Here is a 13,388-nt window from a genome sequence, read left to right as displayed (position 1 = left end):
ATTGATGTAATATGCATGTAGTCATGCAATTACATATTATAAAATGGATCACACACAAATTATTTAAAATTCTAACTATTGGAGATGTTTCAATAGTTTTTAGAATATTGATGTTGCATCGTGTCACATATTAAGATCATAAAAAAAAACTTTTGTAGTATGCCACATCATGCCACATCAACATTCTAAAAATCTATTGAAATATCTCCAATAGTTAAAGCTTCAAATGATTTTTGGTGATCCATTTTATAATATGTAATTGCATGGCTACATGCATATTATATCAATTTCAACACAAAAAAATAACTTTGAAATTTCACTACTGTCCTTTAACAACAAACTCCAAACCATACATCCACAATGGTTAGAACTTTTTTATTTAGCTTTTTCATTTTACAAACCTCTTTAAAAACCTTCCATTAGAGATGCTCTTAAGGATGCGTTTGGTTGAGGGTTATTCTTGATAACCTTGGTTATCCATCCAAGGTTATCAACAAAAACTTTATTTGGTTTAGATAATCGATGATTCCTAAGTAATGTTTCATGTCCGATACATCGGCAAAAGAGCCATGCAACCATGAATTGGAAAACCTAGGAAAACTGAGATTTTTTATGATTCCGGGGTTAACGATTTTTTTTATCTAAAATATCCTCGGATAAGAGAAAAATGTAACAAAAAAGAAAAACGTAAAGGAAAAAAATGAAAAAAAAAATTTAAACTTTTTTAAAATGTAAAAAATAAAAAATCATAAAAAAAATAATTAAAAACTATAAAAAAAAACTTTAAATAAACATTTAAAAAATACAAAAAAAAACATTTAAAAAATTTAAAAATGGGAAAAAATATAAAAAAAATTTAATAAATTTAAAAATAGAAAAAACGTAAAAAAAATAAAAAAAAGTAAAAAATAATAGAAAATGTAAAAAAAATAAAAAATATTAAAAACCATTAAAAATTTTGAAAAAACAAAAAAGAAAAAAAGAAAAACTTTAAAAAATAAAAAAATATAAAAATAAAGAAAAATGTAAAAATATAGTAAAATATAATAGAGTTTAAATAATAATAATAATAATATTTGGTTATGTTTTATTTCCCGTAATCTTAATTATATGATTACCTAATAAATACATAATTAAAGTTATATATAATAATTTGAATCAAACGCATCCTAAGATTTTTGACGCCAAGGATGTGGCTAGAGCTGTCAAACGAGCCAACCCGTGGCGGGGCGGGTCGGCCCGTGGCGGGTTAACCATTTGGCGGGGCGGGGCGGGCCAACCCGTCAACTAAGGCGGGTTGCGGGTTTGGCGGGCCAACCCGCGGGCCCATCAAAATTTTTTTTAAAAATTAAAAAATATTTCATATCTTCAACATTTTACTTCGAAAAAGTTTTCTACAATTAAATATATACATAAACATGTATTTTAAATATAAATAAACACAAACGTGTACTTATGTTGGATGAAAAGTACTATTTTTATTTTAAAATTATAACAAAGAAAGATAATAAATTGGCCTAAAACTTAGCTTACATGTGTTTTTCAACCCGCGGGCCAACCCAAGCCCGAGCGGGCCAACCCGCGCGGGTCGCGGGCCTAGGCGGGTCGGCCCACGGCGGACTTGGATTGATAAAGTTCTAACCCAACCCGCTTAAATTGTTTGGCGGGGCGGCCAACCCGACGGGCCCAACCCAAATTGACGGCTCTAGATGTGGCCCATTTCGCGGAGGAGAGCACTTTTTCATGGAGACTTTCGCTTTAAAATCGACCAACGTTGAGGAGGCATTCTCTTAGGTTCTCGATCAATTCTATCAAGTGGTCAGTGTCATCTCAATCGACATCTTTGCCCAAGCGGCTAAACATCAATGTGGGGAGGCAATTTACCAAATAATGCACGTGAAAATCTGAATTTATCAAAAGGCGTACACTACTTTTGTATTTACCAAAGAGCGCACCTTTTTAAAAGCATTTCCTATTTTACCCTCCTGATAATTTTACTTTTTCTACTGTTTTTCCTTTCTTCATTATATTTCTCTCACTTCTCTCTCTCCTCTGTCGGCAGAAAATAGGAATAACATTAGTCAATTTTTAATCATATTTTAATACATTTGAAGAAGCCAAAATAAATAATAGACGTCATATTTGGACTCCTTGCAATTTTAGAAATCCACAGGAACTGAAATGGGTGCAATCGGAGCTTTCTAGGTCGATCAGTGGGTTTCGGTCAAAACCCACTAATGGACCTAGAGAGCTCCGATTACACTCATTTCAGTTTCTATAGATTTCTAAAATTACAAGGAGTTCAAATATGGTGTCCATTATTTATTTTGGCTTTTTATAGATGTTAATAAGCAAAATCAAAGAATCGGCATAAAAACTCACGTTGGGCCTGATATGGAATCATATCAGGCCCACGTTGGGCCTGATTTGAGTCCATATCAGGCCAATGTGGACTTTTTTGTCGATTCTTTGATTTTGACTTGTTAACATATATAAAAAGTCAAAATAAATAATGGACATCATATTTGAACTCCATGCAATTTTAGAAATGACCGAAACCCACTGATCGATCTAGAAAGCTCCGATTGCACCCATTTCAGTTTCTATGAATTTCTAAAATTACAAGGAGTTCAAATATGGTGTCCATTATTATTTTTGGCACTCCTAGTGGTAGACCAGAGGTTTTGAAAACCCCTAAATCTCTCTTTCTTATTTTTTTTTCCTTTTTTTTGTTTAGGCCTGATATGAAGAGATATCATGCTCACGTTGGGCCTGATATCTCCCCATATCAGGCCCAATGTGGGCCTGATATAAGAGATATCAGGCCTAGTAACAACAAAAAATAAAAAAAAATAAAAAGAAATAAAGATAGATTTAGGATTTTCAAAACCTCTGTCCACCACTAGGAGTGCCAAAAATAATAATGGATACCATATTTTAACTCCTTGTAATTTTAGAAATTCATAGAAACTGAAATGAGTGCAATCGGAGCTTTCTAGGTCGATCAGTGGGTTTCGGTCAAAACCCACTAATGGACCTAGAGAGCTCCGATTGCACCCATTTCAATTTCTATGGATTTCTAAAATTGCAAAGAGTTCAAATATGGTGTCCATTATTTATTTTGGCTTATTATAGATGCTAACAAGCAAAATCAAAGAATCGGCAAAAAAGCTCACATTGGGCCTGATATGGAATCAAATCAGGCCAACGTGGGCCTGATATCATTCTGGGCCTGATATGGAATGATATCAGGCCCACGTTGGGCCTGATATGGAATGATATCAGGCCCACATTGGGCCTGATATGATTCCATATCAGGCCCAACGTGAGCTTTTATGCCGATTCTTTGATTTTGCTTGTTAACATCTATAAAAAGCCAAAATAAATAATGGACACCATATTTGAACTCCTTGCAATTTTAGAAATCCATAGGAAATAATCGAGGCTCTGGAAGTCCATCGTGGGTTTTGACCAAACCCACTAATCGACCTAGAAAGCTCCGATGCATCCATTTTAGTTCCCGTGATTTCTAAAATTGCAAGGAGTTAAATATGTCCATTATTATTTTTGGCACTCTAGTGGGTTTTGAAAATCTAAATCTCTCTTTATTTTTTTTTGTTACTGGCCCGATATCTTCCATATCGGGCCCGCTATGGGAGATATCAGGCTCAGATTGCTTGATATGAAGAGATATCAGGCCCAACGTGGGCATGATATCTTCACATGCTTAAACAAAAAAAAAAAAAAAAGAGAGATTTAGGTTTTCAAAACCTCTGGTCACTACTGAAAAGTAATAGGTTATTTCACTCCTTGTAATTTTAGAATTCATAGAAACGAATGGGTGCAATCGAGCTTTCAGATCGATCACGATTTTGGTCAAAACCCAATCACGGACCTGTAGAGCTCGATTCATCCATTTCGCTTCTATGATTTCTAAAATTGCAAGGAGTTCAAATATGGAGTCCATTATTTATTTTAGCTTTTTATAGATGTTAACAAGCAAAATCAAAGAATCGGCAAAAAAGTCCACATTGGGCCTAATATGGACTCAAATCAGGCCCAACGTGGGCTTTTATGCCGATTCTTTGATTTTGCTTGTTAACATCTATAAAAAGCCAAAATAAATAATGGACACCAAATTTGAACTCCTTGCAATTTTAGAAATCCATAGAAACTGAAATGGGTGCAATCGGAGCTCTCTAGGTCCATCAGTGGGTTTTGACCGAAACTCACTAATCGACCTAGAAAGCGCCGATTGTATCCATTTCAGTTTCTATGAATTTCTAAAATTACAAAGAGTTAAAATATGATGTCCATTATTATTTTTGGCACTCCTATTGGTGGACCAGAGGTTTTGAAAACTCTAAATCTCCTTTTATTTCTTTTTTTTATTTTTTTATTTTTTTATTTTTTGTTGTTACTAGGCCTGATATCTTCCATATTAGGCCCACATTGGGCCTGATATGAAGAGATATCAGGCCCAACGTGGGTATGATATCTCTTCATATCAGGCCTAAACAAAAAAAAAAGAAAAAAAAAAAGAAAGAGAGAGTTAGGGTTTTTCAAAACCTCTGGTCTACCACTAGAAGTGCCAAAAATAATAATGGACACCATATTTTCACTCCTTGTAATTTTAGAAATTCATAGAAACTGAAATGGGTGCAATCGGAGCTTTCTAGATCGAAAAGTGGGTTTCTATGAATTTCTAAAACTGCAAGGAGTTCAAATATGGTGTCCATTATTTATTTTGACTTTTTATAGATGTTAACAAGCAAAATCAAAGAATCGGCAAAAAAGTCCACATTGGACCTGATATGGACTCAAATCAGGCCCAACGTGGGCCTGATATGGAATGATATCAGGCCCAACGTGGGTTTTTATGCCATTTTTTGATTTTGCTTGTTAACATATATAAAAAAATCAAAATAAATAATGTACATCATATTTGAACTCCTTGTAATTTTTGAAATTCATAGAAATTGAAATGAGTGCAATCGGAGCTCTCTAGGTCCATAAGTGGATTTTGACCAAACCCACTGATCGACCTAGAAAGTTCCGATTGCACCCATTTCAGTTCCTGTGGATTTCTTAAATTACAAGGAGTCCAAATATGGCGTCTATTATTTATTTTGGCTTCTTCAAATGTATTAAAATGTGATTAAAAATTGACTAATGTTATTCTTATATTTTGGCGACAAAGAAGAGAGATGTGAGATAAATATAATAAAGAAAAGAAAAACAGTAGAAATAATTAAATTATCAGGAGGGTAAAATAGAAAATGTTTTTAAAAAAATACGCTCTTTGATAAATATCAAAGTAATGTATGCCTTTTGATAAATTCAGATGTTTAAGTGCGTCATTTGATAAATTGCGATGGGAGAGGAAGGACGATGTTTCTGCGATAAAAAAATCTTAGCTCGAACAAAATCCATCAATTTTATTTTGCATCAATTTATTTTATCATATCAAATCAGGCTCCGGTTGAACCGAACCGGTAGACACTTAGTCGAACCCGATTCAGAAGGCAATTAGGGTATTCATCGGTTCTCTCTTCTTCCTCCGTTCCCCAGTCCACACCACACGGCCGCCTCTTCCTCCTGTCTGATCCGCTCCGCTCCCTCCCCGACGCGGCTCCGACGTGCTCGCCTGTCCGGTTGCAGAACCTTGGAAGTCAGCGCCTTCACTAGCTCTGCTTCCGCTCTGTCACCGCCAGATCTCTCTTCTCCCGCATCGCCGGCGGAGTTGCGTGCCGGAAGAGAATCCAAAACAGCGCACGCGACCGTACTAGTGAAATCCTTCAGGCGAGCCTCCTTTTTTATAGCGACTTTTTGGTTGGTGAATCTCACTTTTGTCATTTTTGTTTCTTTATGGCTAGTTTAGATAGGCATCGATGCGGCGTTTAAAAGATAGGAATTTCTGGATTTACTTGCTAATTGGAACTCTTCGGATGCAAGCTTTTCCAGTTTATGGACGATTACTTTAGATTAACAAATGCTTTCTTCAAGGAGATTCAGCTTTCTTTCTTCATCATGTTCAGCTCTTCGATGCACACTGACAAATACCTCTGGCTATGGGTCGCCGGCTCGATTAAGCGATGAGTGCAATAAGCATTCGATTTATTGTTCTGAAAGAAAAATGGAGGCCGCCGGATTCATGACTCGGGACAATCCCTGTTTTAGAGCATTCTGTACAGTGGCTGCTCCCCTATTAGTTCAAGCTTGCGATCCGTCTCGAGTAGCTTTGGAGCTAGAACATGCAGTCGATGAGCAAAGATTTGAGGATGCATGGATTGCATATGAGAAGCATGTGCACATGGTTGGTCTCCCTAGGAAATCAGTCTTGAGCAAGCTTCTAGTTGGTTTTACTGAGAGCTGTAGTGTCCATTGGTTAAACAAAGCATATAGTGTCGTCGAGGTGGCTTTTGCGGAAACTAAGCATGATCTATTGGAGAAAGATGTTCTTCTTTACCTCGCTTTCATCCTTTCGAGATCGCAACTGTCTATCCTTGCAGCAAACATTGTAAGAAAATTGGTAAAGATGGAAGCTTTCCCTCCTGTAACAGCTTGGTCAGGTATCATAGGCCACATGAGCCAAACATCGACTGGTGCATTGCTTGCTTCTGAGTTAATTATGGAGATTGGGTATCTGTTCAAAGATAACAGGGTTGATCCTCGTAAAAAGAGCAACAGACCTTTGCTAGCTATGAAGCCAAACACTATTGCCTTTAAGATCGTTTTAACCGGATGCCTCCTTTTTGGAACTACTAGAAAAGCTGAGGAGCTTCTTGAACTAATGCCACGGATCGGTGTGAAGCCTAATTCCAACTTACTGATTGTCATGGCTCAAATATATGAGAAAAATGGGCATAGAGATGAACTTATAAAACTAAAGAGGCATGTCGATGAGGCCATTGATCTTAACATTGTAGACTTTCAGCAGTTCTACAATTGCTTGTTTTCCTGTCATTTGAAGTTTAAGGATTTAGATGCAGCCGTCGACATGGTCCTAGACATGCTCAGAAAAGCTAAGGAAGCAAAGCAGTCTTTGGCTGCTGCAAGGTCATTGTTGCAAACTGTTGAAGCTGGAAGTTCAATTCCTTGTGAAAACCCTGGACTTGAGAAGTTGGATAGTTTGGACAAGTTTGAATTGATTAAGCTCCAGGCGCCTCTTTATTTTGATTTCACCAAGGATCGAAGATGTTCAAGGCTTGAAGCTGAGGCCAAGGAATCGCTTGATTTGCTAACAGAAAAGTTGCAGGCTAAGGTTGAACTTGTTAAATCTGAACGTGGCATTCTTCATCCAACTGAGAAAATGTATGCTAAACTCGTAAGTTCTTTCCTTGAAGCTGACAAAATTAGCGAATTGGCATCTTTCCTAATCAAAGCAAGCAAGGAAGAAGCTCCTGTTTCTGTTGAAAAATCTGCTGTTGTTCAAGTAATAAATTATTGTATTTCTATTGGTTTACTAGAACAGGCACATGATCTATTGGATGAGATGAGATTTTCTGGGATTAGAGTCGGTTCTGCTGTTTATTCTTCTCTGCTAAAAGCTTACTGTAAGGATGATCGACATGCTGAAGCACTGGCACTCCTAAGAGATGCCCGACAAGCAGGAATCCAGCTTGACTCAAGCTGCTATGATACTCTTATCCAATCGCGGATACAACAGAATGACTCGAGTGGTGCTCTGCATATATTTAAGGAGATGAAAGAGTCCAACATACCAAGACTGACTCATGGGAGTTTTGAAACTTCAGTGGATGGCTGTGCAGGGGGACATGAAGCAGGTCTGATGGCTAAGCTTTTAGAGGAAATAGAGGACAGTCAGAATGTCGATGCTGGTATTCACGATTGGAACAACGTGATTCATTTTTTTTGCAAGAAAAGACTGATGGGTGATGCTCAAAAAGCTCTGAACAAGATGAAATCTTTAGGCCACATGCCAAATGCTCAGACTTACCATTCTCTGGTTATTGCGTATGCTGCAATAGGTGGGAAATATCATGAAGTAACAGATTTGTGGGGAGAAATGAAAGTTCTTGCAAATTCAAAGTCGATGAAATTTGACCAGGAGTTATTAGACTCATTACTGTATTGTTTTGTCAGGGGTGGCTTTTTCCTTCGAGCCATGGAAGTCATCGAGATGATGGAGCTCGATCAGATGTTCATAGACAAGTACAAGTATAGGTCTCTTTGGTTGAAGTATCATAAGATTTTGTATAAGGGAAAGGCCCCAAAGGTGCAGACAGAAGCTCAGCTGAAAAGAAGGGAAGCAGCTTTGGCTTTCAAGAGATGGATTGCCATAACATAAGATTACAATGCCTGTTCCTGTTCAAATGATTTGTGCCTAAAAGTTTTTGTGTAATCCTATCGCAAAATAAGTTTCTTCTTCAAGATAAAAGACAACTATGGAATTGTTGCATTCGCTAAGGAAGCAGTTTGTGTTAGTCTGAAAGCAAATTTTGAACAGAATAATAACTTATGTAGCCAAAGGAGAGAAGAAGTTGAATGATCTTATTCAAGTAAGGCATGGAAAAGGAGTTTGGATATGACAAATATGAAGGTTTTATTCAACTTTCTTGGTTAAGAAGTCAAGCAACTTGAAGAAGGCATAACTTTGTAAATGATTTTCTCAAGAAGTTCAAGATGGAGAAGTATAAGCTAAACTAATGGATTATGGAGGAAAACTATTCAAGTTTAAGACAAGGTGATAGATTCTACACTTTATAAAAGCTTGGTCAGGTGTCTGAGGAACTTACCTTGTAGAAGATCAAACTGTTTATGGTGTTGGTTTGGCAACCAATTTGTTCATGGAGGTCAAAAAAGCAATTCATTACTGCCCTACCAACTTGTGGAGCGAGTTTACTATAACATCTACTTATCTTAACCATACGATATGGTTAAGAAGCAATAAACCACACTGCTCGAAGTTGTAGCTATAAGAATTTGCATAGCAAATTAATGATTGCTTTGGGAAAGAACTCGTTTAATGATCACAGGAGCAAGCATATTGTTGTGCGCTTTCATTCAATTTGAGAGCATATCGAAAATAAGAATGTGCAGCTAGTACATGTGAAGACTCATGATCAAGTTGTCAACATTTTTACTGAGCTTTGATTACTCGAGTTAAGCAAAGCGAAAAGAGGTGACTACAAAGGTTCTAGATAATTACACTCCATCTTTAGTATTTGTTCGGCATTCGGTTGCCTCTTCAAGCTGAACCAAAGCCGTGAGCACAATGATTGAGTTATTGCTAAACCATGGCATGAAGACTTGGGTGAGCACTAATTCTGTGAAAAAAATTTACATTTTTTAAAAATCTGTTCATAAATTCAGATGATCTGACAGCACATAAAGAGCAAGAACAAAGAAAGATATTCAGATCATCCAATCCTCAAGGGCCTTATTGGATAGTAACTTAAAACACCACCCCCTACAAGAGAACGAGCTCGAATCGCAGCAAGAAAATGGCATGGGAATCGAATGATTTGACCTTTTTATTGGTGGTAACTAACCTGCCCTTTTTCCCATTTTCTGCAACGAGAGCTAAATTCTTTAGTGCGGCTGTCTGAATGCTGAGCTCAGTTTCTTGACAACCTCCTTCGCGGTCATGTCGAACTCCTCCTCGATCTGCTAAAAGATCGCCGGAGCGAGCACCGAGTTAGAGGAGGCTTAAGGGGGAGAGAGAGAGAGAGAGAGAGAGAGAGAGAGAGAGAGAGAGAGAATTGAAAGGCTTGGTGCATCGAACCTGAGCCATGACGGTTATGTCGAGCGAAGAAGTGGTGAAGAGCATGACGCTGGTGTTGATGACGGAGAGGTGGATGTTCTCGATCTCCGAGAGCGCCTTCACCAGCACGCCCTTGTGCTTCTCGCAGTGGATCTTGACGAGGATGGTGCTGTCGGAGATCTTGGCCTCGATCTCCGGCAGCGCGGACTCGGCGCCGGAGGGCCGGCCGTCGGAATCGGAGTCGGAGTCGTAGTCGTCGCAGGAGCAGGAGGAGTGGCTGTCGTCGTCGTCGCCGCACAGGTGGGACTTCTTGACCCGGACCAACGCCGACTCGACGGTCTTCCTCGCGGCTTGCTCCTCCAGGGACTTCACCTTCTCCTGGAGCTGCTTCAGGTACTTGATGGCGTCGCTGAGAACGGAGGTCTTGTCCATCTGCGCGCTGAGAATTTAGAGAGAGAGAGAGAGAGAGAGAGTTTTGGATTTGGGAGGGAGGGTGGAACCTTCTTGAGGCCAGGAACAATGGCGGACAGGGCGATGAATCTCTGGTTGAGCTTCTCCCTCCGCTTCCTCTCGGCGATGATGTGCTCCTTGTTGCTGTGGCTTGGCTTCTTCGCCGCCATGCTCGCTCCGCACTTCGACGCCTGCTGCCCGAACATGGCCTCCAAGTCCATCTCTTTCTTCGGACTCACCGAGGGAGCAAGGCCGCCATAGAAGCTCTCGTCGATGCTCATCAGGTCGTCTGGTCTGCCGAAGGAGAGGAAGCTCGGGGAGGAGGCATTTCTGGTCTTCAGAGACTTCCTTGGCTTTAGGGGAGCCGCCGCCGCCGCTGCCGCTGCCGCTGCCGCCTGTGGTTGTTGCTCCGAGGAGAGAGCTAGAGATTGCTGCAGCTCTGCAATTTGCTGCGCTGTGAATTGCTGCTCCATCACCTCCCACTGATCGAACATTTCTCCTTCCATTCCCTGCCGATCATAAAAGAGGAATTCAGTGATCTTTTGCTTTGCTTTGATTTTATATTTTTGGATAATCTACTCACCAGATGAGAGTTCCACCCTGCTGCGGCTGCTGCTTCCATGCCGATCGGGCTTTGTTCTGCAAATATACAGCAAAAGATGGCCAATTGCTTCAGAGATGGAAAACCAAAAGCTTGAAGAAATAAATATATACGAGTTCATACCAGAAAGTCAGCAGCATTACTTCTCTGAAAAAAAAAAAAAGTTAAAGGAAAAAAAATGGAATGATAACTTGGGGATCAATTTTTCTTCTAGTTTCTGCATTGCCTTTTAATGCTGACATTGGTTCTTCTTATAAGGCTTCAGAAATCTTCCTCTCTCTTTCTCTTTGTCTGCCAACTGTTCTTCAATCTCTTTCTTAATTAATAAAACGCTTGTTAATGGAAGCAGATGCTTGCTTAGGTGGATAGTCAAGATATTATACCATCCAGTGATGGATTTGTGGATCTGCTTTGGATTTTGGAAAATCTAGCAAATGGGGCCCATCATGGGCAGGGATGAAATTTATTGGTACAATTGGTTTGGCACTGGATCCTCCCCCTGTTTTTCATGAGCACAATTACACATAGACTATTGTTCCAGGATTAAGAAATAGAAGCTTCTTAAATTACTGTGTTGGCTTTCCAAGTTACCTGATTTTTGTATGATCCTGGATGAGCGGTTTGGTGGGGAATACTTTGCAGATTGAGCGAGATGATTGGCCTGGTCGAGCCAAGCACAATGATCGAATTGAGCCAGTCAAGAGGAACCGAATGAGCGAAATGCTCTTTGTCTGAACTAGACAAATTGAAAAAGGGCCTTCAAGTGAGATGAAGAGTAGCAATCACAAAACAAATAGACAAATTTAATGTGAGTATTAAAATATATTTTTTTTTTAAAAAAAAAGAACTTTTACTAACAACATTGAGTGATATTTTTAAAAATAAAAGGACAAAGCGTTATTTCTATCTTAAAAGAATGTTGGAATGAGATGAAAATATTTGTGGTTTAAGAGTTTGTGGTAGGCTCCTACATAAAGCAACATAACTGTATATATATTTTTTCTTTGGAAATTGTCTGTCAAAGCCAAAATGTTAAAGCAATGTTGGATGATTTATCTAATGGCTTTCTTTCCATTTTCACTTCCTAAACTCATGCCAGTATCTTAATAAGAAGTTGGCTTGTTCTACCAGGAAAATAAAGATGGTTGTTGAAGAAAAAGAAAACTCTGAACTAAGTTTCCTTTCTAACTTGATCTTTTGAGTTAACTCATCAGTAAACAATTTCAATTAATTAGTACAATTTCTACAATGCAAAGAGCATTAAATGAAAGAAGAATATCTTTTATTATGGTGTGTAATGCATACAAACATTAATGATTCTTAATTATATATCTTCATACTGCCCTAAACAAGTTGTGAAATTGCATAAATGCCTAAGATAATATGAATTATTGCTCAATTATTGACGGTAACTCCATTGCAGCTCTGCAGTTTATGAAAAATGTTTTTAGTCGAAACCAAATAAAACCACAAGATCTGAAACTTGACTGAAAAGGAGCAGTCAAATATATTCATGGTGAAGCAACGCAGAGCATTAAATGATGGTACTGTGGAACTGTCATGGCGAAGGAAGAAAGCACCTAAGAATTAATAGTTCTTTCCAAAAGGAAAAAAAGAAATAAGAAGAGCAACGTTGGTTACGAAGCCAATTCCTGCTATTAGCAAATTGTTTAATGAGCACATGACCAATTGTTTACTTGCAAGCCAAGTGGCCCACCTGTCTGCAGTCACCTTCAGTCATTCTCGGGAATCAAGAGAGCCATTGTTCATTTTTTTATGTAATCCTTTGAATTTTATGGAGTGTAGGTGAATCACTGTTACTGCTTTTAGGTATTTGATGCCTTCGTTTGTTGTTACATTGTGTTTCCTAATTGGGCCATAGTTCTTGATTGGATTAGACTTCAACTGCTTGTTTTAATTAGGACATATTTTGACTTTTAAAGGGGATGAAGCCAAGCTTCGTCTACTGTTGTTGATGTTTAGTGCTTAGGAATCCTTCGTTGCTTGGCACTCAAAGACCACCCAGGGAATTCTTAGGAGATTCTCTTACGACAACACTCTACAATAATTTTAGAAATATGATCGAATTGCAATGGTTCTCAAGTGATAAAATGTCATTGTGAATATGCCTTATTTACAATGAGCAATTAACAGATTTTATTTTTATTTCAGAACGAGTCATTTGTGCCGGTAGTTTGCAAAGTTAGTCTTTGCAATTGTCATAGATGATGTAAAAAACAACAATAACTTGAGTTAGGATACTGTTTTCTTTAACTACTGCCGACCCTCTGTAGAATTCTCCTCTGCATCAGATGACTCGTCCATCTCAATCTCAACCTTCCACCACTAGCAATAGATTCATCTTTGTTTCTCATCAAACAGATAATTGTTGCACCTCCTTCAACTATCGATTGCTTTGCCCGAACCAAACTACCCTTCTCTCCAACCTTGAGCTAGTTAGACTGATGTAAGTGATTAATATTTTATCTTATTCTGGGTATGCAAAGACATCTAATGTCAATGTTCTTATCTCATGCGAAACAATCTTAATTGCCCATATTTGTGTGAGGTCAGTAGTAGAGCATTCAATAATCTATTTCTTGAGATATT

General features: G+C 38.3%; 2 protein-coding genes across 12 annotated transcripts; one reads left to right on the top strand and one right to left on the bottom strand.

Moving 5' to 3' along the window:
• The first annotated feature begins 5,538 nt into the window (after window positions 1-5,538).
• Window positions 5,539-8,447, top strand: LOC122002792 (pentatricopeptide repeat-containing protein At1g03100, mitochondrial-like). 3 transcript variants are annotated; one of them, XM_042558118.1, is made up of 2 exons: window positions 5,539-5,802; window positions 6,039-8,447. In XM_042558118.1, exon 2 carries the CDS (start codon window positions 6,137-6,139, stop codon window positions 8,309-8,311), a length of 2,175 nt encoding a protein of 724 aa, XP_042414052.1. In that variant the 5' UTR covers window positions 5,539-5,802; window positions 6,039-6,136; the 3' UTR covers window positions 8,312-8,447. The 3 variants fall into 3 exon arrangements, with proteins under 3 accessions (XP_042414052.1, XP_042414051.1, XP_042414053.1); XM_042558117.1 differs by having other exon boundaries at window positions 5,882-8,447; XM_042558119.1 differs by having other exon boundaries at window positions 5,539-5,832.
• LOC122002794 (transcription factor NAI1-like) lies at window positions 8,129-11,457 on the bottom strand. 9 transcript variants are annotated; one of them, XM_042558127.1, is made up of 6 exons: window positions 10,902-11,451; window positions 10,761-10,816; window positions 10,228-10,686; window positions 9,749-10,159; window positions 9,516-9,633; window positions 9,034-9,290 (listed from the first exon to the last, which is right to left on the bottom strand). In XM_042558127.1, exons 2-5 carry the CDS (start codon window positions 10,797-10,799, stop codon window positions 9,556-9,558), a joined length of 987 nt encoding a protein of 328 aa, XP_042414061.1. In that variant the 5' UTR covers window positions 10,800-10,816; window positions 10,902-11,451; the 3' UTR covers window positions 9,034-9,290; window positions 9,516-9,555. The 9 variants fall into 9 exon arrangements, with proteins under 9 accessions (XP_042414060.1, XP_042414061.1, XP_042414063.1 ...); XM_042558129.1 differs by having other exon boundaries at window positions 9,516-9,630; window positions 10,902-11,447; XM_042558126.1 differs by having other exon boundaries at window positions 8,129-9,633; window positions 10,902-11,450.
• Between the last annotated feature and the right edge of the window lie 1,931 nt (window positions 11,458-13,388).

The sequence above is a fragment of the Zingiber officinale genome, chromosome 7A, assembly GCF_018446385.1.
Source record: "Zingiber officinale cultivar Zhangliang chromosome 7A, Zo_v1.1, whole genome shotgun sequence".
Lineage (NCBI taxonomy): Eukaryota > Viridiplantae > Streptophyta > Magnoliopsida > Zingiberales > Zingiberaceae > Zingiber > Zingiber officinale.
This window is presented reverse-complemented; position numbering and strand designations above follow the sequence as displayed.

Excerpts from the sequence above, each read along its gene's own strand:
- LOC122002792 (XM_042558117.1), top strand. The coding sequence starts at position 5,993 with ATGCTTTCTTCAAGGAGATTCAGCTTTCTTTCTTCATCATGTTCAGCT.
- LOC122002794 (XM_042558120.1), bottom strand. The coding sequence starts at position 10,899 with ATGAACTCGTATATATTTATTTCTTCAAGCTTTTGGTTTTCCATCTCT. Across the intron at positions 10,687-10,760 it reads CAGGGTGGAACTCTCATCTG|GGAATGGAAGGAGAAATGTT; the intron begins GTGAGTAGATTA and ends TATGATCGGCAG. Across the intron at positions 9,634-9,748 it reads ACATAACCGTCATGGCTCAG|CAGATCGAGGAGGAGTTCGA; the intron begins GTTCGATGCACC and ends GCGATCTTTTAG.